The sequence below is a fragment of the Eleginops maclovinus genome, chromosome 2 (assembly GCF_036324505.1).
Source record: "Eleginops maclovinus isolate JMC-PN-2008 ecotype Puerto Natales chromosome 2, JC_Emac_rtc_rv5, whole genome shotgun sequence".
Classification (NCBI taxonomy): domain Eukaryota; kingdom Metazoa; phylum Chordata; class Actinopteri; order Perciformes; family Eleginopidae; genus Eleginops; species Eleginops maclovinus.
This window is the reverse complement of record NC_086350.1, coordinates 19208349-19232571: the sequence shown is the minus strand read 5'-3', so window position 1 is coordinate 19232571 and position 24223 is coordinate 19208349. Positions and strand designations below refer to the sequence as shown.

General features: G+C 40.7%; 2 protein-coding genes across 2 annotated transcripts in view; one reads left to right on the top strand and one right to left on the bottom strand.

Annotated features, from left to right (window-relative positions):
• The window catches only part of tspan33b (tetraspanin 33b), a 20101-nt gene extending 5397 nt beyond the window's left edge, over window positions 1-14704 (top strand). The window contains exons 5-8 of the mRNA XM_063909178.1: window positions 8581-8676; window positions 9057-9185; window positions 11103-11264; window positions 12558-14704. Coding sequence (XP_063765248.1) covers window positions 8581-8676; window positions 9057-9185; window positions 11103-11264; window positions 12558-12626 — 456 coding nt within the window. The 3' untranslated portion in view covers window positions 12627-14704. The remainder of the gene's footprint in view (window positions 1-8580; window positions 8677-9056; window positions 9186-11102; window positions 11265-12557) is intronic.
• On the bottom strand, window positions 13000-24223 carry ttc38 (tetratricopeptide repeat domain 38). The gene is made up of 14 exons (XM_063909168.1): window positions 24083-24223; window positions 23625-23702; window positions 23249-23330; window positions 20593-20764; window positions 19472-19645; window positions 17385-17460; window positions 16910-17029; window positions 16722-16781; window positions 16458-16496; window positions 15862-15943; window positions 15204-15369; window positions 14177-14336; window positions 13672-13745; window positions 13000-13361 (listed from the first exon to the last, which is right to left on the bottom strand). The coding sequence occupies exons 1-14, from the start codon at window positions 24110-24112 to the stop codon at window positions 13274-13276; spliced, it is 1401 nt and encodes a 466-aa protein (XP_063765238.1). The 5' UTR covers window positions 24113-24223; the 3' UTR covers window positions 13000-13273.

Here is a 24223-nt window from a genome sequence, read left to right as displayed (position 1 = left end):
CAGTGACACCATCGCCCATGAATACACCTAAGCTCCATTGATTTTGAGTATTCTTTCCCAGCTTTTGGACATTCTGTGCATTTGTAAACTACAGTGAATAAAACTTAACAAGGCATAGCATCTGAACCTGCAGGGGAAATGTCTGAGCCACACAGCGTACAAAATGAGAAAAAAACACATATACAGCAGTACAACAGTGGAAGTCAGTGTTTGTGTCTGCCAGAGAAGAGAGAAAAGCACCCAATTTGTGGTGTAGTATGGGCAAAGAAAGAACCTATTACATTTTAGTGCAGTTTTAACTTTGCCGCAGGTGGGAGCGGCTTTAGCAATCAAGTAGAAAAGATGATATCATATTAGACTCAAATGGCTCTCATGTTTGGCATGGTAGTGGAAAATAGCTTCTTTTGGGGGGGGGGAATTGAAAACTTCCTTCCCTCCTTATTATAAAAAAGGGCTCAATGACATGACTTGCTCGAGATAACATTTTCTAACTGTACAGGTATGCCAATATTTGGGGAACCTTTCGGGACTTATGCAAGCGTTAGCCCTGAGAAAAACTAAGTACCCCACACTATCTACAGCTAACTGACTCCATGTTTCTCTCTTCGTTTATTTTTGGTCCCTCTTACTTACTTTTCTTGGATTCCTCTGGCGCCTGAACATACTTTTGGAAATGTTGTTGCATCATACATATGCATGTCTAATCCACCAACAGTATGTTCGGTAAATGCTCTTGGCCATTTATTATTGAGAACGGGTGAATTGGTTTTGGTGTTCTTTTTCACCCCTTTTGTTTCTTGTAGGCTACGTGTAATATGAATTTTATAAAAAGAAAACAAATTGGAAAGGAGATTAGAGCAGATCATGAATTGCTTGCCGACTACACAATCCCGCTTTGAGCTGGTCTCTGTATTTGATTTTAGCAACTTTTCTCTTATCAACTTCCCACAGAATTTGATCTGAATTTATAATCATTTTAACCCACAAACCGTCCCCCGTGCTGCAGTACATCTCCCACACTGAAATGTTACTGACAGGCGAGAAAATATAAAGAACGTTTTTAATGATGAACCCTGTTGTGTGGGCCAGTCATGTACTCTTGGTCAGAGAGTTTATAACTGCAGGAGGGAAATTAAGGAAAGAGGTACCGTCAGGGCTCTCTAAGTGCCATTCTGGTTCAGTGAACAGTGAACTCAAAGACGATCAGAGCTTCAGTTTAGCCTGACTTATTTTTGGAAGAAAATTAAGGTAAATGGTACATTCACTATCTATACTTTTTATTATCTAACTTCATTCACATGTTTGACCCACTATACTGTTTGTAGCTATTAATGGTCTTTTTTTTTCTCTGATATTTGAAATTATTACACTTTTGGGTGTATTCACTTTAATCTCTACAACTGTTTGTTTCCACACAAAAGAAATGGTGGATGTTGGAGAGTCAGCTAATGAAATATAAAGTCAAATCAAATTCTTAACTTTGTTGTACACAATGCAATGTGTTGATTGACAAACAGTAGGTTAGCATTAAACAATAAGAGGAAGAGGAAACAATGAATAAATCCTTGAGGTCCAATTTACTCAGGTGTGTCATAGCAAGGGGGCACCTAGGGTTAGGCAGTAAGGGGCTTGTTGCCATGCTCAAGGACACCTCAGCAATGCCAAGGAGTCACACTGGCACCTCTCCAGGTACCAGTCCACACTCTGTCCTCCTTCAACTCTGGATATGATCGGTGCAACCTTCCATTTTCCATCCTGAGTCCCTACCAAATGTGTTCATTATGTGTACACTAATTGCAAAAACAGTGCAAAGTGCGATATTGCATTCCAATTCCTTCATCTGAATGAGTTTTATAAGCCTCAAGAGGAACAAATGCACAGTTTTTAACAAGAAAATAAACTAATTTAGAGATAGTAAAGAAAAAAATAATAATTTTGTGTGGAGAATGGATTTTCCTATCTTTTTAGGAAACAATAATGATTTTGTAGCCCCTGTTGGTGGTTCAGTTTATTAAAATACCCATGTCTGTATGAGAATTAAGTTATCCACTCGATGAATGGATGAATGTATAGTATTGTAGCGACCCAGCAGCGCTGACGGGGAGAGACTCAAAAGGGGGGGGGGGGGATTTATGGGGGGAAGATGTTGCCCTAGTTAGCTGGACAGGGCAGGTAGAAAGAGGGGGTGGGAATTAAGAGAGTAGAAGAAGAGTGTGGAGCTGCGGAGATTGAGGAAAGCGAAGAAGAAGAGAGAAAGACCTAAATTGGGGAGGTGAACGTGCGCCGCCTAGATAGTCTAGCCTATTTTTTGTTGTTTTGGGCAGTCTCCCAACCCCGGGGTTAAGTCTGTGGTGAGGGTAATAAAACCCGGTTCTCTGGTTCACCTGGATCCTCCGTGTCCTCCTCATTCAACTAGCTAGCCAGCCGTGCGGCGGAATCGTGAATGCTACAGTATGTTCATTCGTGTGAATTCATCAGTTGTGGGCCGTCAGGGCCAGCAAGGCCTTCTCTGCTGGCCTAAACATCATCAGAATATAAATTAAATTTTGATATATTTTTTCCACAAATACGTATTAAATTATTCCCCATAGTCTATTCTCTTCATTTTATAGCGTTCGTCTTGGCTGCGCTGCTTCCAGCCTCAGAACGAGATTTGGAGGGCTGGCCTTTATGTTAGAGCTTTTATCCAATCATATTTCAGCCATAATGTGTTGCTAGGGTCAAAGAAATCTGCCCTTAGGCCTTCAGAATCAACAGTGCGGGCGGCTGTAGCTTAAAGTGAACGCAAACAAAACTGTGGCGTTAACCAATCAGATTTCGAGGTGGCGACAACGGGCCAGCTAGCAGGCGTACGCTAACGTTAGCACGTGCACATCTTCTGATTGGATACGCACTATTGAGAGGCAGAGCTAGGCAGTAGGCAGAGCCATACAGTCTAGGGGCAAAGCTAGCAAACAGAGCTAGAACTTGAGCGAGCTAATTTGTGTAGATTTCTACAAGCTATTTTTTTCAACCCACAATGGCTGAAGGAGGAGAAGAGATCAATTTGGTCGAAGATATAATTACAACGCCATTTTCAAAACGAACTTTTCAATTAAAGCTACACATCTTGAAAAGGTAACGACCAACTCCAACGCTAGCGAGCCTAGCACAGCAGGGAAACTACGAGCGGTAGACCTGGCTCACAGCCTCCGAGAGGCACTGCAAATTGTACTGCCGGGAATGCCTGGTATTTGCAACTGATCGATTTGGTGTTTGGAGCCACACTAAATTTGCAAACTTGAGTTGTCTAACCAAGGCAGCAACGAGACACCAAAGCACAGCTGGGCACTTGGAAGCACTGGTGCTTTTGAAAACCTTTGGGGACACCCGAGTGGATCTACAGCTCAACGAACAAGTGCGCAGGGAAACGGAGCTCCACAACGAAAGGGTGAACAAAAATAGGGAAATATTGAAAGACTGATTGATTGTGTCCTGTTTTTGGGTAAACAGGAACTTTCATTTAGGGCAGAGGTCTTCAACAGGGGGGTCGCGACCCCCAGGGGGTCCGCGGAGGTACTGCAGGGGGGTCGCGAAATCTTTGGTTGATTAGACAATTTTTTATATATATATTTTTTTTTTTACAAACCGTTTTTTCCCACAAATTGCAATGTCTTTAAATGCACAACACAAATCCAAAATATTATAGCGAACGGAAAAATGGAGGCAGATGTGCCAATCACGAGGCCGTGTGACACACGCTGGCTCATAGACATAATATTATGTCTATGCGCTGGCTCTGTCAGGTTCCCCGTGATTGGACGAGAGCCTATTCAGGCCCCAGTTTACTGAAGACCCAGACACAGGGATGCACGCAGCGACATTATTGAGAAGACCATACATATAAAATGGATCGTTTTGTAACTCGAGCGAAAAAATCAACAAGCACAAGCGAGATACCATCCACCAGTGAACATGCAAGTGACGAGGCAGAACCTGCTGCGCCTGCAGATGTTGCAGCTAATAAGGGTAAGCGCAAAAGGGAGAAGACACGAAAATATTCAGATCATTATCTGAAGTTCGGGTTTACCTTTAAGGAGACAGATGGCATTGAGTTTCCAATGTGTGTCATTTGCTCTACTGTTCTTTCAAATGAATCTATGAAGCCATCAAAGCTGCAGCGTCACTTGGAGACAACACACAGCCACTTAAAAGACAAACCTGTTGAATACTTCCAAGCTAGCCTCAAATCCCTCCAAGGTCAACAGACATTGATCAGAAAATCAGCCAAAGTTGGGGAGCTAGCTTTGAAATGCTCTTGTCAAATTGCTCTTCGGATTGCCCAGAAGAAACAGCCATACACACTTGCAGAGGATTTAATATTGCCTTCAGCAACCGATATGTGTAAAACCATGTATGGAAATGATATTGACATTAATAAACTGAAAACCATTCCAGTGTCGGACACAACCATAGCTCGCCGTATAGACGAGATGGCATCTGATGTGAGGATGCAACTGATAGAGAAGCTGAGGTTGGCAGATGCATTTGCGTTACAATTAGACGAGTCAACAGATGTGTCGAAGGACGCCCAGCTTCTGGCGTTTGTGCGCTTTGTCGATGATAAGGAAATGCAGGAGGAATTTTTGTTTTGTAAGTGCCTCCCTCAACGCACAACTAGTTCTGAAATCTTCAAAGTGATCGATGTTTTTTTCAGAGAGAATGACATTCCGTGGACAAAATGTATTGCGCTGTGCACTGACGGTGCAAGAGCCATGGCTGGTTTAAAAAGTGGACTAATCGCGCTTGTAAGGGATGTGTCTCCGCAAGTGATTTGGACGCACTGCATGCTACACAGGGAGTCACTTGTTGCCAAAGATATGAGCGCTGAATTGGCAGATGTCATGGACTCGGTAGTGAAAGTAGTCAACCTAGTCAAGAAGAGCGCATTGCAAACACGTCTCTTCTCGAATCTCTGTGCTGCTGAGGGAGAAGAACACACTGCGCTACTCTACCATTCCGAGGTTCGGTGGCTTTCACGTGGAACAGTGTTGTCACGTGTGCTGGAATTGCGCAAGTCTATTCGGGAGTTTTTACTTCTCCAAAAGCGCACAGAGCTGGCTGCACTTTTCAGTGACAATGTTTGGGTCACCAAACTTGCCTATCTTGCTGATGTTTTCGCTGAGCTGAACAAACTGAACAGTTCAATGCAAGGCCGCAATACCCATGCCATTCAACTGTATGACAAAATGGAAGGCTTTCTAAAAAAAATCAAAAGGTGGAGGGAGCGCATCGGGGAGGAAATATTTTCCATGTTTCCATCAGTGGATGAGCTGGGAGATTCTGCTGTGCTCTCGCCCCCCATTACACGCGCAATTCTTGCGCATTTGGAGGCGCTCGAGGGACAATTTGGGCACTACTTTTCTGAGGCTGACTCCTGGCGCAGGGACAAGACATGGATACTGTTTCCATTCACAGACAACGCAGCAGACGGCACACACCTGACAGTGACGGAGGAGGATCAGCTAATCGAACTATCCACTGACAGTACGTTCAGACACATATATGACACAAAACCACTCACCCAGTTCTGGATCTCTTGCCAGAAAGACTTTCCGCAATTGGCAGGAAAAGCCATGATGAGCCTTTTGCCCTTTGCCACAACCTATCTTTGCGAAAGTGGATTTTCCTCACTGACTTACTTGAAAAACAAATACAGGTCAAGGCTGCAGCCTGAGGCTGATATGACCCTCTGCCTGACAACCTCCATCCGTCCAAGGCTGGATCAGCTGTGTGCTGCTCATCAGGGTCAGACATCTCACTGATGTGAGAGTACGTGTGCCATCCACAGATGGTTTGAGGATTCATTGTCCCATCTACATGCATGTTTAGTGTTAAAATCTCATAGCTCAGTGTTTGTTTATAAATGACAGTGGCACAGCCACTCTGCACCTTGCACTTGTTTAAAGTTCAAACTTTTATTGTGATTTATTTTAATAGCCCTGTGTTGTGTGCAAGATATATGTTCATAAATGGCAGTGGTACGGCCACACTGTACCTTGCACTTGTTTTAAAATAAAAACATGAAAATATTAACCTGTGTATTATTTGAATAGCTTAGTATTGAATGTACAATAACAGTATCTATGTTTACACACTGCACTAGGCCCCGTTTAATATAAAACACAATTGTATGCCATATTAATAGTAGGGGGTCCCTGCTCCAACTCTCCATCAGTTTGGGGGTCCCTGGCCTGAAAAACGTTGAAGACCCCTGATTTAGGGGACACGATGAAAGCGCCGAGTCCAGAAACAGAGGAAACTACGTGGAGCTTCTTTCTTTTCTTGCTGAGAACAACACAGATTTGCATTACCACCTGTACACAAACAACATGTTTACTGGGACGTCAGGCAAAATACAAAACGACCCTGATTTATGCTATTGCTGAAGTGATGGGAGAAGAGATCAAAATGAAGATTAAAAAAGCACCCTTTGTCGCTGTTATGGTGGACGAGACGTCAGATGTGGGTAATGTAGCACAGCTGGCACTTGTCCTGCGTTATGTGACGGACACAGGTGTCAAGGAGCGGTTTGTCAGATAATCTGATTCATTAAGTTAACTGTAAATGCTGATGTATTGATTATAAATGCTTCGGAAATATTAATATAACTCTGTTGTACTTGACTATGTTAAGGTGATGCAACGCCCGGTTATACTGCGTTTCTGTCTAAATGTATAGTTTCTAGAGCCATGGCGTCATAATGATGGCATTAAGAGGTGGAATAATTCAGGTAGGACTGTGTAGGACATCACTGAAGGCCTAGGTGTGAAATGCACGGCCCGCCACTGGAATTCATATACCCCTACAGGACCACAGGGATTGATTTGGAGGCATAAGGGAAGCAAAGGATTTCCACTCTAGCATCCACTTATCTCCTACAGTAACATCCCATTAGGGCTCTTCTGGGAATAAAAACACAACAGCCAGTGGTGGGGACGCTCCGTGACATCAGTGTGCCGGGGTGCCTGGTGCCTGATGATACCCTTGTGTTCTCTGTCAGCGCTCGGACTGCCTGCTGCTAAACAGAACAGTTTAACAAGCCTCCCAGCACCCTTCCTTGCTAAATGATTCAAATGCTTCTGCACTTCAAAGTGGAACGAAATGTTCCATTTCAACAGATCCCTTGAAGGAGACTTTGCCACTAATGACATGAGGAGGTGTGACTGAGCTCAGAGGCTCACGATCGTACTACACTACGTGCAAAGACAAGAGAGAGGAAGGCAGGGTGAGGGGGTGGGTGAGAACGCTTGATAAACACAATTTAGTAAAACAACTTCGGGATTCAGATTTTGGGCTATTTTGATACAGCTTGCGGTATTTATCAATGTAACCTGTTCAGACGCCGGGTTTAATAATAAGAACAATTCAGAGGGCCTTCAGCAAACTGCGCTCAGAAGTTAATTTCAAGCTTAATGAAATTTTAAAGTTCAGCGGCCATTAGCATACAGTATTCCTATTAGCATATATTACATCTGAACTCTGTACAACCATGGCCTTGTTTTTTTCTTAAGGTTGGAGGGAAACTAAATGTTCTAACATGCAAACTAAATCATTAAACATGGATATAATGGACAATGAAGGCTAGAAAAGGAAAAGGAGTTCACAATTGTAATGTCTCAATCAATCTCATCTCGTTTGAAATCTTAATCATTGAAACAAATCAATGCTAGTCATTTATATTTCATCTGGGTTTTGTTTCTTCAGCTCAAGTGGAGCTGATGAAAAATTACCACATTATAATATCAAATGGGCAACTTCAAGCAATTATGTTCAGTAGCTGAAACAGCCAGAACCAGCTCTAGTTGGTATGCACCGTGTACATTGATCTCAAAGGCACACATGATTTTTATTATGCTCGTTATTCTGTTCTTGCATTGCAGCAGTTCCTGCTCTGCTGCCACCTTGTCGAGAAACATTCCACAGGATGCTCACACAACGCAAACAAGAGGATGTTATGTGTCCCCCTCAGACATTATTATTATTATTATTTATATTTATTTTCACAGGCAGAGATATGCAAGCATAGAATATTCAATGATGAGACTAATGTTGCATAGCATAGCGGTTATAGCCTAACAGCTCATTTGTAGCGTATGTCCCTTGATGGCATTTTATAATACATTTGCAGTGCAAAGCAACATAAATATTGTATTTGCCATTTAAATTGTCTGTATATCAAATCTGAAGAAGAGCCCCTAGATTAACATTAAATACATGCCTGATCACTCTTGAGAATCGGTTTACCTTGGATATGAATTATCCTAGATATGATCCATTTTTAATTGTGTGAGGATTTCAGCAGCATGTGTCTAAAGGAACGTTCACAGAAAGACACTTCACAATCTGCCCAAGTAATTAAAGGAGCCAGAAAACCTCAAGAGGTTACTCACTGAGTTCCTCAGGAGCCTGGTTATAGACACATTAGAAGATAAGTTCACCCCTGGCAATTTTAATGAAGTTATTAAAACCATTTCACTTCTTTAGTACATGTTAAAATGAACGCTATAATTCTCTGTCTCGCATGTTCCCCTCTCTTAGACCCAAGATGCTTTGGGAAAGTTTGTGAAGAAAGCCATCGTGCATTACAGGGATGACCTGGATCTGCAGAATCTGATGGATTACATCCAGAAAGAGGTGCTCTGGCCAATGCCACTTAGCTAGAGTGTCTTTACTTGTGTCTGTAGCCATCCACATCACACACATCTTCAAACTGATCAGTCAGTGGTTTAGTAAAGTGCAAAACCAGGACACAAAAAGAAGAAACCACAGAGCTGCATGCTTGCTATTTTGGCCTTGGTGAGGGATTTCCACATGAGAGGCTACATGTAACATACAGTTCCTGTGCTCTGCGGGGCTCCTCATGTGATATTCCTCCTCCATCTGCACACACTGGCACACTTTGCGAGCCTGGGTTTTCCCATGGGAGAAGCCCAGACTGGCAGGATGTACAGATTAGAGCAGGACCACAAGTCTAAATTTAAACCTTTGCTGTGCTGTCTCTGTTTTTCTCTCAGTTCAAGTGCTGTGGGTGGAACAACTACACAGACTGGTCTTGGAACCTGTACTTTAATTGTACTCATGAGAACCCAAGCACAGAGCGCTGTGCTGTGCCTTACTCCTGCTGCACTCCTGTTCCTGGAGAGGTGCGTGCTCTTCTCTGTAGTCGCATGAGATACACAGCGTGGACAAAGCCTTATGGAAAAGTGCTAACTCTAAAGTGATTTAAAAGCACTGCTTTAAAGGAAACTTGATGTTGAATGCCAGTTAGTGTAGAATAATGTGTTAACTCTAAAAACGAAAGTTTTCAGATGAATGTGAAGCTACTAATGAGTCCCAAGGAGCTAAGTGTAAAGACTGGTGACAGAGGTATCTGTCACCAGGGACACGCTGTGTGTAAAAGTATCAGACTCTGAACCAGCTTTTAAAGTTCAACTTTTAACACTTACAGGCAGAAAAGTATAAAACAGCAGGTTATGAAAGAGATTTTGTAAATCAATTTACAGAGATAACTACTCTTAGAGCATCATATTTTTTGGTTAATGTGTAGGAAAAAAAAGTTAAACTTATTTCTTGAGATGTGTTATTCCCAACTACCATGTTAGGGGAACACATCATATCTCCCTTCAAGAGGACTAACAGAAACTCTATGTCAGGCTGAAGGAATAAAGTGCGATGAAATGGCAAAGCCAATTTCACGATTGTCAGGCTTAATGAGTATCCCTACAGTAGTGTTACAACTCCTTTCTATACACACACTGGTTGACTAAAATGAAATAAAAGATATACCTAAAACAATCTTGAAAGCCTTAGATTCCAAAAAAACACCTTAAGAGTAACTCAAATGTAGCTCAGAGTCTACAATTAAAAAACGACATTTACATTAGCTTGGCATTGTATGTGTGTCGCAACAGAAGAAGCTATTTATTTCTATGCCTTGAGGTGACATCACCATGACTACTTCCGCAAGTACAAACTCCTGCTGGTAATACTGTCCTTTTCTTTCGGTGTGTGGAACTGATCTGATAATGACCAACAAGTTTCTTCCTCGCAGCATGCATGAAAGGTTGATTTGTGTCTTTGTGAGCCAACAGCAAGGTTCATGAGGTGATTTGAAACAGAACAAAAGGTCAAAGTTATATGATAATCAAGAGGAAGTCCCCTAATATCAAGCTGGGAAAACTGCATCAACAAAAAACAACTAAAGGTATAAGCTTAGGTTAAACAACTGGAATAAAATGCTAATTTCCAACATATAGAGTGCTGTCAAATAGGCTGCCTACAATTATGAGCAACCTTTCTAGCAGAGTTGGCAGCAGTGATTAACCTATTTCAAAATTGAAGCCCTATTTCATGAAGGTTTTATGGCATTTTGTCTACACAAAATCAACATGCAGCCGCCTGCCCATGCATAAGAAATTAAATGTGCAGATAAGGATGCATGCTGGCACACAACAAGCAGTATATATGTAAATACACTTCTCCTGCATGCATGAATACACCGATTTGCACTTGCACAAAGGACGCATACTGAATGCTTGCCTAACCTCTGTGCAGACACACAGCAGCGCCTGGTAAAAGCCACCAATTCCTCCTGGTGTGTGTTAGCACAGAACACTAAAGAGTGCATGTAGATACAGTAATATTGATTATACATCATACTACACGGAAAACAGATCACAGTGACCTTTTTTCTACGAGGGTGAAGATATAATTAATTAAACAATAGAGGAGCTGATGCAGTGCTGCAACCTGCTGGTCCTCGCATGTAACTGCATGACTGCTTCAGGGACTTTTTGTCATCAGATTAATGAAGTTGTATTGCTCGCTTGCCGTCTTCTTCCCGTTTTATTCCATGTCTCTACAATTAACAAAACTCTCCCTAGGCTGTAACAATAGTTAATATATTTGTGTATTCAAAATACCACAAGAGATGTGAAACATGTGAAAGCATCTTGTGATTACTATTTACATTGTTTAATTGACAAAAAAAGTAAGACTCATCTCTAAAAGTTTCACGTTTTCTGTCCCTCTGCCTTCTACTTTGTTCATGTTCTGTACAGACAGTGATCAACACTATGTGCGGGTTTGGGGTTCAAACCCAGAAATACCTGGATGCAAACAAGATAATCTTCCCGGTGGGCTGTGCCGACAAAGCGGTGTTGTGGATCGAGTCTCATCTGTTGCTTGTGGGGGCTCTTGCCCTTGGTCTGGCCTTGCCTCAGGTAACCACACACTATTTTTTGCCACTTATTGGTAACAATGAATTGCCATTAGTAACCTCAGACGATTCTAGGTTGGAATGGCGTTGGTCTTGTTTTTAAATAAGCTTACAAACACACACACACACACACACACACACACACGTCGATATAGGCATCAACTGGAGGCTCACAGGATTGAGTGTGTAGCAATCAACATATTGAAGGGATCTGCACCCTCGGAGTCGGACTTTTCGGGCAGCTATGTAGTCCAAGCAGCAGTCCATCAATCAGGACCCTGCACCTCTCCTGAAGTAACACACGTACAAACGTCTATCGTAGAAAAACTGCCCTGCACAAATTGCCTCACATGAGAACCCAGTCCTTGTACAGAAAGGGGAAAAAAACTAATAAAAATCTGATTCTAAAAGAAACCAAGCTTAATGTGAAGCCACTGGGACGGATCTGATTTAAAATGGAGGGTTATACCTAGACAGCAATAACTAGGCACAATGGAACGATTAATTTTTAACTGCACGTTACTCATTTATTGCACTGTTCTAGGCCGAAAGCTCAGGTTAATGTGCGACCGAGGTAGAGGTCTGCGGGTGATAATGTAAGATTATGTGACTAAGAAAAGAAGCACACTGAGGATTCCCTCCTCTCACCAAGCACTGCTGCACAACACACCTCAAACCCCAACGCATTAAGTGCTCTTGATAAATCAAGTCAATATGTTAGATTGGCCATGAAATGTAATTAGCACCTATCAAAAAGCTGCTTCTAAATAATTAGTTCACTTACTTATCGAAATGATTCAACCAGTGTTTCACATTGGATTCCTCCACAGCATGCAGCTTTGCCACTGGATCTTAAGCCTGATCTGTGTCTCTGCTATCTGCTGATTGGGTCCCCAAAGATTCTGCTAAGAGGGAAGCATGTGAATTACCCATGAGTCCTGTCAAAACAATTGCACTAGTATTTCAGTTTGCTTTGACGTGAAGGGAATCTGATGATGAAGCCTTCTTTTATTTCTGTCATGCTAACTAAACACCATTTCTTGATTTGTCTGCATAACAACCCACATTTAAATACAACTGTTAATAATTGGAAAGCTCTGTTAAAAGCAGTTAGCCACTGATTCTCGCTGTCAGAAACACTATGGAATCAGCCTCTATATGACATAAAAGGGTTATGAACTCCACATACGAGTAAACACTGACAAATGAGTGCCAGGGACCTTGAGATGCTCGGCACAGGCTGTACAGTTTCAGAGAATCTGATGTGTAATGTAAAGCGGCTGCTACTGTCCTCCAGATTGCAGGCATCGTGCTGTCCCAGATCCTGATCTCTCAGATCCAAGATGAGATTACCTCAGTGTTGTGAGAGCGGGCCGGCGCAGGGGAAGAAGAGGGAAGAAGAGAACGTACATTTCTCTACTCAATTCGCCTGAGACGTGCAAGGACATCTTGTCTTATGGCTATTGTATCACTGCAACATTTGAGCACATTAAACATTCTAACCATGCTGCTGCCTAAGAGTGTGGTGCACAAGTAGTCATCACAAGCAGAGTGCGAAGGAGTGTATATCTATTGGTTTTGAATACTTTTTTTTATATTGCTCTTGACATGAGGATTATAATTCTGAGTAGTATTTCACTTTTAAATGTGGTGTTTGATTATAAGATATAAAACAAGGAAAGTTACACTGATCAGTATTGATTAGAGAGAGAAAAGAATAAACTCAGAGGCTATAAGGCTATTGATCATGCAATTTAGCAAATGCGTTTAATAAATGCTCGTAATCTTGAGAAATGTGTTATAAAGCTTAAACATGTCTTCAATCCAAAAAAACAGTCTCAAAATATTTCATTTAAAAACACTGATGTGATGAGTTGCAGATGTGTTGACTACATTGCCAAGTTTCTACTGTTAAATGAGTTTCCTTAAACCGAGCAGTGGAGATCAGATTCATTCGTGTTGCTTTATGTTTTTTGCATGGCGGGAACTGCCGTACGCATCCTTGCGATCCGTCTAGATGTGAAGGGCCAGAGCTTTCTGCATCAGACGATCCGTCAGAGGGGAATTTGGCCTCATGGCTTCGCGCTCCACCAGAAGACATCTGCAGAAACACAACAGCGCAAAGACATAAACAAAGATTTACAGAGACAAGCTTGCATCCGACGTGATCAATAATGAAAGTATAACATGGTGTACAGACAGCGGATGAAGGTTACATAAAGAGAGCATACGGCTTGCATGGAAAGAACAACTGCCGTAAACAACTAAAGAAAACTGGAGTGGACGGCGGCCCCTACAGAGACTATACTGTATCATGTTGAAATCCAATGCATCAAAAGTTCTTTCTTATGTCTCCTATATTCTCTCAGCAGACCTTCGTATGAAAGCATCAAATCCCTGTTGTGCATTACCTTCCCAGTTTCTGATGGTGCTTATCCTCCGATTTCATGGCTGCATGAATAAGCAGTTGATTGAAGACGTCCCTCTGTGAACAACAGTTGACAAACCCATTAGTAAACACCACCCTGCTTCTGCACTGTACATAAAGTCTTTCAACCCTTTTGTGCTATACTATATGTACATTGTTGCACCTAGGGGATTGTTTTTCTGAACACAAAGAACATAAAATCCACAAAGTCCATCAGCATCCATCACAGATTCATTATTCATACAGTGCAGAACATCCTCACACCGTGTGGTGCTTTCATGGACTGAAAGGCACTTTTGCAGAGCGTTCTTCACTTCTGGCCTATTGCACAATAACAGGGATTAACTGAAAAAACACAATGGAGTATGATCGATAAAATCCCAAGAAAAGACAAACAAAGTCTCAAGGCTGTACACTTCAAACATTTTTTTGGTTTCTTTTTGTTTGCCTTTAGCTTACTATATCTACCCTTTTCTGTGGGACCTTACCTGTGCATCACTGCCACCCATATTGACCAGGCGGTAGCGTATAGGCATAAGTAGGTCCACGGCATGATTGTAGTTGCCCTGGTCATACTCCATCATGGCCTGAAACATCGGTACACCGATTGTCCCTCCCATCTGATGTTGCAGATTGACCCCTGGCTCTCTGTGAAGGAAAAGAGAGGATTATAACTAGAGAAAATATATTTCATACTATAGCCGGATGGTTTATAATGTAGTGCACTAACATCAACGAAAACTACAGAAAACACACTGCTATAGAGTATTAATCTAATGAACTGAAAAACTGTGAACGTCTGAGAAGGACTTCACTGTAAGGCAGAACATCCCACACTGCTGTTGGGCTTTCTTGGATGAGCTAATGCTTACTCACTGCCTTTGACTGTTAGAGGAAGTTTGCAATGGCAAAATATGGATTATGTAAAGCTGTGCAATCCTTCCAAACCAAAGTAATAAGAGTGACACGGTTTATAGAAGAGTGATGGAATTAAATAAATGCAAACTTAAACATGTCTTCACGGCTTGCCTGATTATTCACAGCTGAGCGGGGGTGAGGAGAACATTTTCCGTTTCTTACTTTGAAATTCACTTTTAAGAGCTGCTTTCCCCCTGAAGGTGCGTCATTCCCAGACTCTTGTGACTTGCATTATATTACATAACACTGAAAAACATGACAATTTAAAAGAACTGGATTTAAGTGACAGCTCCTCTGTGGGTTGTACACACAGCCAAATGGAGAGCACACGATGTCTGTGGTTGGGACGCCAGGCAACATTGTGACCACAAAGCTCCAGAGTCTGCAGCAGCTGGTCCAACTGCTGCAGAAGGAAGACCCCGGTCTCTGAGAGGAGTGCAGCTCTGAGTTCTCTCTCACTGCATCAGCTCGCTATCTTGCCATCCTTCGCCTAGCCTCATTTCTCTCTCCTCTTTACATAAGGTCTGTGTGGCTCTTATGTAAGGCGGTTAGAGTGCTGAGTTGTGCAGTGAAGAAGAGAATTGGTGCGGAACTTACTTAGCCAATTCCTGGAGGCCCTCCAGCATGCGCTGAGAAATCCGGCTCTCTTTAGCTCCCAGCGACGCCATTAAGAAGTGGACGTCATTAAACAGGGTCACGTGATCATCGGTGTGAGGCTGCGTTACCTGGAGCAGCTCTCGCCAGCGATCCTTCACACACACACCTGACCCATGCACCAACACAAACAGACAAATATAGCTTGAAAGCTGCACAAAGGTCACAATAAAATAAATGTTTTTAAAATGTCAGCAGGTCATTTAGTCTATATTTTAAAATAAATGAAAACAAATGAGGGATATAGTCAGAGGTTTGGCTAATTACAACTGATTCCAACACAGTGCCTTTAGTTTCACATTAATGAGGTATGATAAGTGAGATAATCTCACCTCATTAGCAGTTTCACTTAAGACCACACTCTCTTAAATTATCTCTAATTAGACGTTTCAGTCGCCCTTAGGCCAATTAGCAACACATTTTAAATGTTGCATCACACTCAAAAGACTAATGGTTGTTATCTTGCAGAAATGAAAGGCATCTACAATATATGTGCTGTCCAAGAGTGATAGATGAATACAAGATTAAACCTCCCTTATTGCAGACAGTGATTACATTGCCAGTGATACCTTGTACATCCCCATATCAGCCCGTATCTTACCCTCCATTTCCAGTCTGTAGAGCATGGAAGAGGCATCTACAGTGTCCAACATGGATCCTGTGGCTTTACAACGTCTGAATACCTAATACATGAGAAATGTTCACTAGGCAGCATAGCTTGAACACTGAAAGATGTAACATAGAACTGCCTCCACACAATGAACACATTTTTAAACAAACATGTTCAGAACTTGCTGGATTCCCCTGATACCTGTGGTTAAACATTTATTTAATTCAGCAAATGATGCAAGGTCAGATGTGTTCAAACTTATGGCAGTAGTAAGTAACATTAAGAATGTTATTGTAAAAGGTACAGGACAGGACAGTAACAGGCTTTACTTATTACTTAGGCTTTCCTATTTTTAGAGTTAATAAAAAAATAATCAGCTTTGACAGTTGACGCTCAAGTGCCTCTTCACATGGATTTGACTTCAATTTGCACACACTTGCCTTCTTGACACACAACAACACAACAACATATTGCTTTTAGTCTGCATCCCCTGTGTGTTGGTACATGCATGGCTGTTGAAAGGCTAAGTGTGTATGTACTCAGACATACTATCAAGGTTCTGATGAAAACTCTTAACACAGACCAACCTGAGAATCGAATATTTGCAGAGCGGCTTCGTAGTCCCCCTGTGGAAGAAGAAGAGGTGAGGAAGAACAATTGCAATAACTCCAGACTGAAGAGATAGGCAGTGTTGATAGATTGTGTTGCACACATGCAAACACAAATTAATCTTGCAATATAATCAACTCCAGACTTCAAATTACCCAGGGGAAGGGATATCATAAATACAAGTTCCACAAACACTCCTGACAACTATTTGCTTGACTGAGAAAACTCATTATCCTCTTTACCTTCTCGATGAAGTATAGAGCCCAGTGCCAGTAGTTATGACTGGCCAGCACGTCAGATACCTGGAATACAAAATTAAAATATTTTTCCAAGGGCTATTTGCATGTGTAGACTCAGCAACCTTGTACAGTATGTCAGTGATCAAATGAATCAGGAAAACACACTGCTAAGGAAAAGCCAAAAGTTGTACCTGCCAGTCTTTCTCTGTGCTCTTCATGAACTTCAAGCCTTTGTCCACCTTTGCTGTCATCTCGTAAACGTGGGCTACAGAGTGAACCGACCAGGCATCATCTGGCACCACAGCCAGGACCTGCACAACAGAGAATATCAGTAAGTGAAGGATAAGCAGTACAGATGCGGAGGAAAATGTGGTATTGTTTTTGACCTCAGCAAAAATAATGACATGCTCAAGTTTCCATTACTATCTCACTTTGGTTTATGATGTCCCTTAATGTGTTTTTTAAGTGACCTTCATGTCACAACTAATTTGTATGCGTGGAGTGGGGCGACTGTGGGCTGGATAAGCTGCTTATGATTGGTGTTCAACAGCAAATTATTTGCCGAATTGAACAGACACGGCCAGTGCAGAAGCAGAGAGCCTGCACCACCCAGCTGCAATGACAACAGCACGTATAAAAGAACTAATATGGGGAAGGAAATCTCACCTCCATGGCAACTTTCTCTGCTTGGTCATAGAGGCGACTTTCCAGGAGACCGAACGAATACATTCCTTTCAGATAGCTGAGGACACACACACACACACACACACACACACACACACACACACACACACACACACACACACACACACACACACACACACACACACACACACACACACACACACACACACACACACACACACACACACACACACACACACACACACACACACACACACACACACACACACACACACACACACACACACACACACACACACACACACACCTTTTACTCCTTAGGTAGGATGATGAAAAGCAGAGTCTGTTTTTGTAACCAACCCTTGAGCAATAACAAAGACCCCTACAGGCAGGGGTGGTGGGTAATGAAGGCTAAAGAACGCTAAGCCTTCCCTGAATTATTGATCCCTATACTATTGTACATACCAATGTTCTCTTAACGTCTCAAATACAGCTACTGCTACAATAAATTATGTTCAGCAACCCCAAATATCCGCCTTTGTTATGAAGCGATGGTTTTTACAGTCGTTGAATACATTTTATTATTAGATAAGGCATAAGAACGTAGCTCCAACAGAGCATAACAGTGTTTTGAATTATGTCAGAACGAGCAGAGGGAGATACATAGGAACAGCTGGAGCATGTTCAAACAAACAGCGCTGGTTAAGAAACGTGTCTTTGTCTGACACCTATACTGTCAGTGTCAGCTCACAGCAACAGTTTATAGAGAATCCACAGTTAGGGTTCCTTAATTTGGTGACCATTATAAACATTGTTGTTTGTTTGCTCCTTTTGAATTAAACTTTGTGTATGTGATTCATTATTTTTTTTAAATTCATGTTATTTGTTGTGTTGCATGCACAACAATAAACAACTAAAATGTACTTGAAACTGCTGTTAAACAAATGAATGCAATGATAACATGGGCTCCAACTTTTGATTGTGAAAAACCAAATTGTAATCACGCACATAACTGGCCTAACGACATTGCCATGCAGGAGTAAGGCCTTTTTTTTCATTCTGGTAATATTGTTTATTTCTATTAGGATTGGATCATTTGGAAAATATCATTTTTGTGAGGCATGAATGTCACCATCAAATCAGAAAATATAAATTGGATTTAGCTTGGTATGACTCAACTATTTACTTTGAAGAAACGGTGTGGAAGTAAACAATAATTTACTCGCCTGAAGTGGTCACCCATAAAGGACATGCATTATTGCAGGGTGCAACAGACTCTCCTTAAAACACTCTATTTTCTCCCTGATAAGCACTGCCAGCAAACCTGCCACCCCACCGCTCCAAACAGGTACATAAGTGTCTGATGATCATTGTTAAAACTGCATACTTAAATGTCCAATCAGTTTAGTATTGTTCCTTCCTTTTTTTTAAATGCAAATTATTATTATGTCTTAAACATTTCATAATCTAGTCGCATTTAGACCGTTGTGAGAAATATCAGGTTCACAGACAGACAATGTGACATTTTTCAGTGTTTTCGTAGAATATGCATTATTTTATCCAACATAGAAGGATAAAGCTGAATGAGAAGACTTATTAGGACTTATTGCAGAAGTCTGTCTGTATTTAGATTTCTGTATGCCACATTAAAGATTCAACAAATAATCCCAAAGACATTCATTATATTTACGCATACATTAGTTGAATGTTATATAAACTACACTCATTTCAAGACGGTAAGTATAACACATTGCACACTATCATAGTAAGCTTGTGTGCAGCTGGTCAGATTATATTAGACACACGAGTAATAAAGTGCCTTAAAGACTATGGGGGCCTATTGACCCCACTTTTATTTGTAATACAAGTAAGCACCTGTGTACAGCATAACCTCTGATCAGATTGTAAACTGTTCTTTATTGCACACTGACACCATGCAAGTCTTACTCATTGACTAGCAGTGTTATTGATTGCATATCATTTACCCTGTGTTTGAAGTCCCCCTTCACTCCCATTACAGATCCAAACCAATATGATTTGGTTCATGAGCTTCATATGAATAAAAAGTCATCCTAAATGCTTCTCTTAATGTTTGTTGTTTTCTGTACCTGTACAAAGGCATATCTGGTTTCCAGTAGGGCAGCACCCGGGCCACAGAGTCCCTGAGCTGGAGTTGGGCTCCCATGTAGAAGTAAGCATCCTGAGCAAACTTGAGAGCCAGTAAGTCGGTGGGATGTTCAACCAGAATGTCTTCCCATATTTCGCAGGCCTTCGGATAGTTACTACAAAAAACACGAGTCACTGTTAAAGAAAACTGAACAATGGTGGACAACAGAATGTGTGTACCAAGAGAATCATGAAGACGTCAATATGCTTTTTGCCGAACGGAGCGAATTAGAGGCGATTGAAAAACACAAAGACCCTGTATGACAATATTGAGAAACAGGATTTTTCTCTCAACCTTGCAATACATCATGCCATACCATTGGGAAATAGAGCACTTAAGAAAGAATACTTGTTAGATATACTGCGACGGAAATGTACAGAAGGATCTTTTTGGCACATAATATTGGAGATGAATCCTGTGCATCTGAAACAAGCGACTGCATCACAGGGGGACAGAAAAAAAGGAATCTGGGGATGCATGAATAATGGCTGAAAAAATAAAACATTCTTATGGTCCTCTGATGTCTAAAGGGACTTCATTCCTTCAATGGCAACCCATTTCCTCCTTCGTGATGATAAAGAAAATTGATCTCTTCTTTATTTGGACTTAATATTAACTGACTGCATTGTAGCCGTTACTTCAAAACATGTTACATTAAATCAGGGAAAATGTCTCTCTTCTGGTCAGATTTTTAAATTGCCATTTGTTTGACAAAAGGGATGAAAATCCAACCCAATAGCTCAGATTGTTTTATAAGAATAACCTTGCTTGAAACTTTTTTTATTATTTAGGAATGTATTGTTTTAATTTGTGGTCATTTATTTATTTATTAATTCTTATAGGATACACCAATCACAGTTTTGCTACCTTATTATTCCACAGACTACTTCTTAAAACGCTGAATTTATGTGACAGACAGCAATGCATGTTGGGATCCCCTATTACACTTCAAAGAGCACTCATGGTCTTCAGAACCTCTTCTGTAACCACTAGTTTGATGAAATTCTTATCCTTCTCGGTTTTGATTGCATTTCCTGTAAGCAAGCTGGCTCTGGATCTTACCCATGTGAAAAGAGCTCCATGGCCTTGACATGGAGTCTCTCTCTGGGAGAGATATCCTGGCTGTTGGCCAGCTCCACTGTTCGCCTCACAGCGCTGGCCAGGCGCTCATCCAGGCGGGTGGAGCTCGATGTTGAAACCAGATTCAACCCAGTACTGATCACATGGCCCATGACTACAGGGAATAGAGATAACACTGGTCTTTTCTTTTGACTTTCTCAGAGAAATTTAGGTTTGGTTTTCTGAAGAAAAAACCTACACCTGTAAAGATTATCCTTTTGATACAAAGCAAGATATGTAAAGGGAAACCTTTAAAGGGAACCTATTATGCTCATTTTTAAGGTTCATATGTGTATTGTGTGCCTACAGTGCTTCTTTTTTTCTCATACTGCCTGTACTGCAGCACCTCTTTTGATTGGTTAGCTGGCAGGCTCTGTTGTGATTGGTCAATTGCTTAGACATTTCCCACCCTTTAGCCTATCACCTACAATGTGTTGGAGATTGAGCCAATAGGAGCGAGAGTGTTACATAATAGTGTCATTATTAGGGAGGTGAACAAAGGAGTCGAATCAGGGTTTCTTGTAGAGGGGGATTGTGTGGGAGTGAAACTCCCTCTCGATGGAACTTTGGCATTCTTTCTAAATTATGCAACAATGACTACAGCAAACATTTATGTGGATACAAAGTTGATAGTTGAAATTCCATTCCAAATGTTGTTTGCCAAACCGTGTTGCAATTAATAGTTGAAATCATCAGGGAAAAAAATCAATATAGCAATTAGGGTACTAATGGTATATATATTCGTACCGAAAATATTCGGTATGGGCCCTTCGGTTCGGTACACGTGTGTACCGAAGTGTGACCCGCTCTACCGAAATCAGTTGGAAGTTGCAACGGCTCAGGGTTCAGGTATTTTGTCTGATTTTAAATAAACAAAGTATTGGCTTTCAGAATATAAAACTTTTATTGCCAAACTGACACGATAAATATATTTTTGAAGCTTTTAAAGGGAAGATGACAAACACCTGTCAACTCACGCGCGATGTTGCTCCCGGGCCAAGAATATCGCAGGACCTGGGAGGTAGTGTCAGAATGGAAGTTGGACAGGCCAGGAAACACAATTCCAGTCACAACAGATATCTGCCCTTTCTGCTAGCAATGTGGACAAGTTAACTTTTCTGAAAATGTTTTTGAAAATCATGCTGCTACAGTTCAATTTCAAAATACTGCACCTTCATGTTTATTTTATTATATTTTGTATTTATTAGAGAATATTCACAGTTTAATAATAATTAAAAACCCCCAGAAATATTTGATGTTTTGTGATCATTTTTTCTGCTGTACTGAAAGGGTTAGGGTTAGTGAACTGAAAACATACCGAACCGTGATCTAAAAACTGAGGTACGTACCGAACCGAAATGTTTGTGAACCGTTACACCCCTTATAGCAATACTTTATCTATTCTTTTATTGAAAAGCATTCAGAATATCAGTGTTCAGCTTCGCAACTATGGCATTTCTCTGCCTCTGTTTCATTTGATAATAAACTGAATATCTTTTGGTTTCGGTCTGAGAAAATGTTTAACTTTGGATCACCTGGGATTTTGGAAAACTGGGATGGACATTTTTCACTATTTCCTGAGAGTCTTTGGGCAAAACAATGCATCCTAAAATTAATTGGCAGATGTTTTCATTATTAAAATAAGCTTGTTTGTTGCAGGCCTATCAAGTGTTTTTTTAAATGTTTTATCTAAAGACAACTGTATTCTGTATATATTCAGATCTGTAAACTTTCTGTAAAATTCATCTTAAACCTATTGGCCTCAATTTGTTTGTTGTGTAAACCACATTTGAAGGATCCTTTTTTTTCAGCTATTGTCAAAAGCAGCAAGTTCTCAAGAACGTCAATTATTGTTGAACCTGCACAACAACAGCTTGACTCATTTGCATTTAAACATAAACACCTAAAACACTTGATGGAGATAAACAGCAGCATCTACTACATCGAAGTCACACTTTTATTCATATGACAGACAGGAACTGATAAATCGCTGCTTCTTAAAGGTCAAGAAGTTAACGCTTTTGCTAATTACATGACAGCATATGTCTCATTACTAAATATCCGAGGCTACATCATATCAGAAAGCAGACAAGCGCAGGTCTAACTAATAACACTAACAATGCCGTACTTCCATTTGTTATCCTGGTAAGTCATTCCACTGGATGCATTGCAGTCGTTAGCAATGTTATTAGATACACCTGTGCTTTATGTGTGCACACAGTACAAAACATATGAACATGTCTGTTTTGAAAGTGTCTGTAAAGCTGAGGGGGTCTTCGCCTTTTACAGGTCTTCATGCTTTTTTTCTAAATATGGTTTCTCAGTAAGCTTGACCAGATTTTACATTGTTTAATGACCCCAAAGTACGATAAATGTTGTTGTTCTTTCTCTGACTAGATGTAGGACTTTGTCAATGATTACTTAATAAGTATAGAAGGTCAAAGTATTTTATCAATTAGGCTTTTTTAGCAGTGGATACAAGTTTTTTCTCTTGCCTGTTTTCTTACTCTGAACTTGTAACACTGATTTGTCTGTTTTCTCGCTGCAGCTGCTGTTTCAGTAAAAAAATAATACATTTTGTTTTAACACGTCTATTTACCAAAGTTAGGGTCTGCCGCCTGGATGGCAGTAAAGCATCCTTCAAATCCTCCCAATGTTTCATCATTCTTCCATTTAACAAACTAGAAATGGAACCAAATTGAGATGTTGTTAATTCAAATTTTAGAATAGAAAAATATAATGAAATATACCAAACCATAATTTTGGTGACAGAAATCTTCAAACATGTTAGTCAATTTTAACTATTGACATGGTGGGTTGAAAAAAAAAAATATAGCTTTGAATGAAAATTCCGTAAAAATGCAAGATATTATAGAAATACATACAAATTGTTCTCACTATAAAAACAATGAATAACACAATTTTACTTTGAATACAAGCAACATGTGTAATGTGTGGAAGAATAAGTAGTTTACCTGAGTAAGAATGGCATCATACAATTTACAAGCCTCATTACTGCTTGTGGACATCGGGAGATTCTCTGCACTCCATGCCTGTAAGGGACACAAGATATAAATACTGTATCATCGCCAAACTTCAAAATAAAGGTTTTGCATTGATTGAGCACGCTAAATAAACGTGTTCTTTAATGGTTTGATATAAATAACTGCATGCACTGATATAAAAAGTTCATATGTCAGACGTTATGTTTAGTTTAGTATTCAGACATTGCAGTTAATATGCATTCACTGTGAAATTAGGAAAACAACCAGTTTGATATCCCCTTTCAAATTTGCTGTCGCCTTGTCGTGTAACAAGTTTTGCTAAACGACAAGCCGTTCCTTCAAACCACATAAAAAGCGAATGTCGTGTCATACATTGCCGAAATGTTTTATCTTACTTTTGTACTACTTTCTGAAGCCCACATACTAACCTTGCAGTCCCTGAAGCTTGAAGCAATCATTTTGGAAATGCAGCTCTGATCTCTCCAAACTTCTAACACCAAACTGGAGCCACAACGCCAATAGTAGAAGAAATCTGACCGGAAGAGAACTTTGTTGACCTACTTTCAAAA

What these genes read in the sequence shown, in the direction of transcription:
- ttc38 (XM_063909168.1), bottom strand. Translation starts at nt 24,112, where the DNA reads ATGATTGCTTCAAGCTTCAGGGACTGCAAG. An exon ending in GCACAGAGAAAGACTGGCAG is followed by an intron (nt 16,782 to 16,909) that starts GTACAACTTTTG and finishes TTTGTATTCCAG; the next exon opens with GTATCTGACGTGCTGGCCAG. An exon ending in CTCTATACTTCATCGAGAAG is followed by an intron (nt 16,497 to 16,721) that starts GTAAAGAGGATA and finishes CTTCTTCCACAG; the next exon opens with GGGGACTACGAAGCCGCTCT.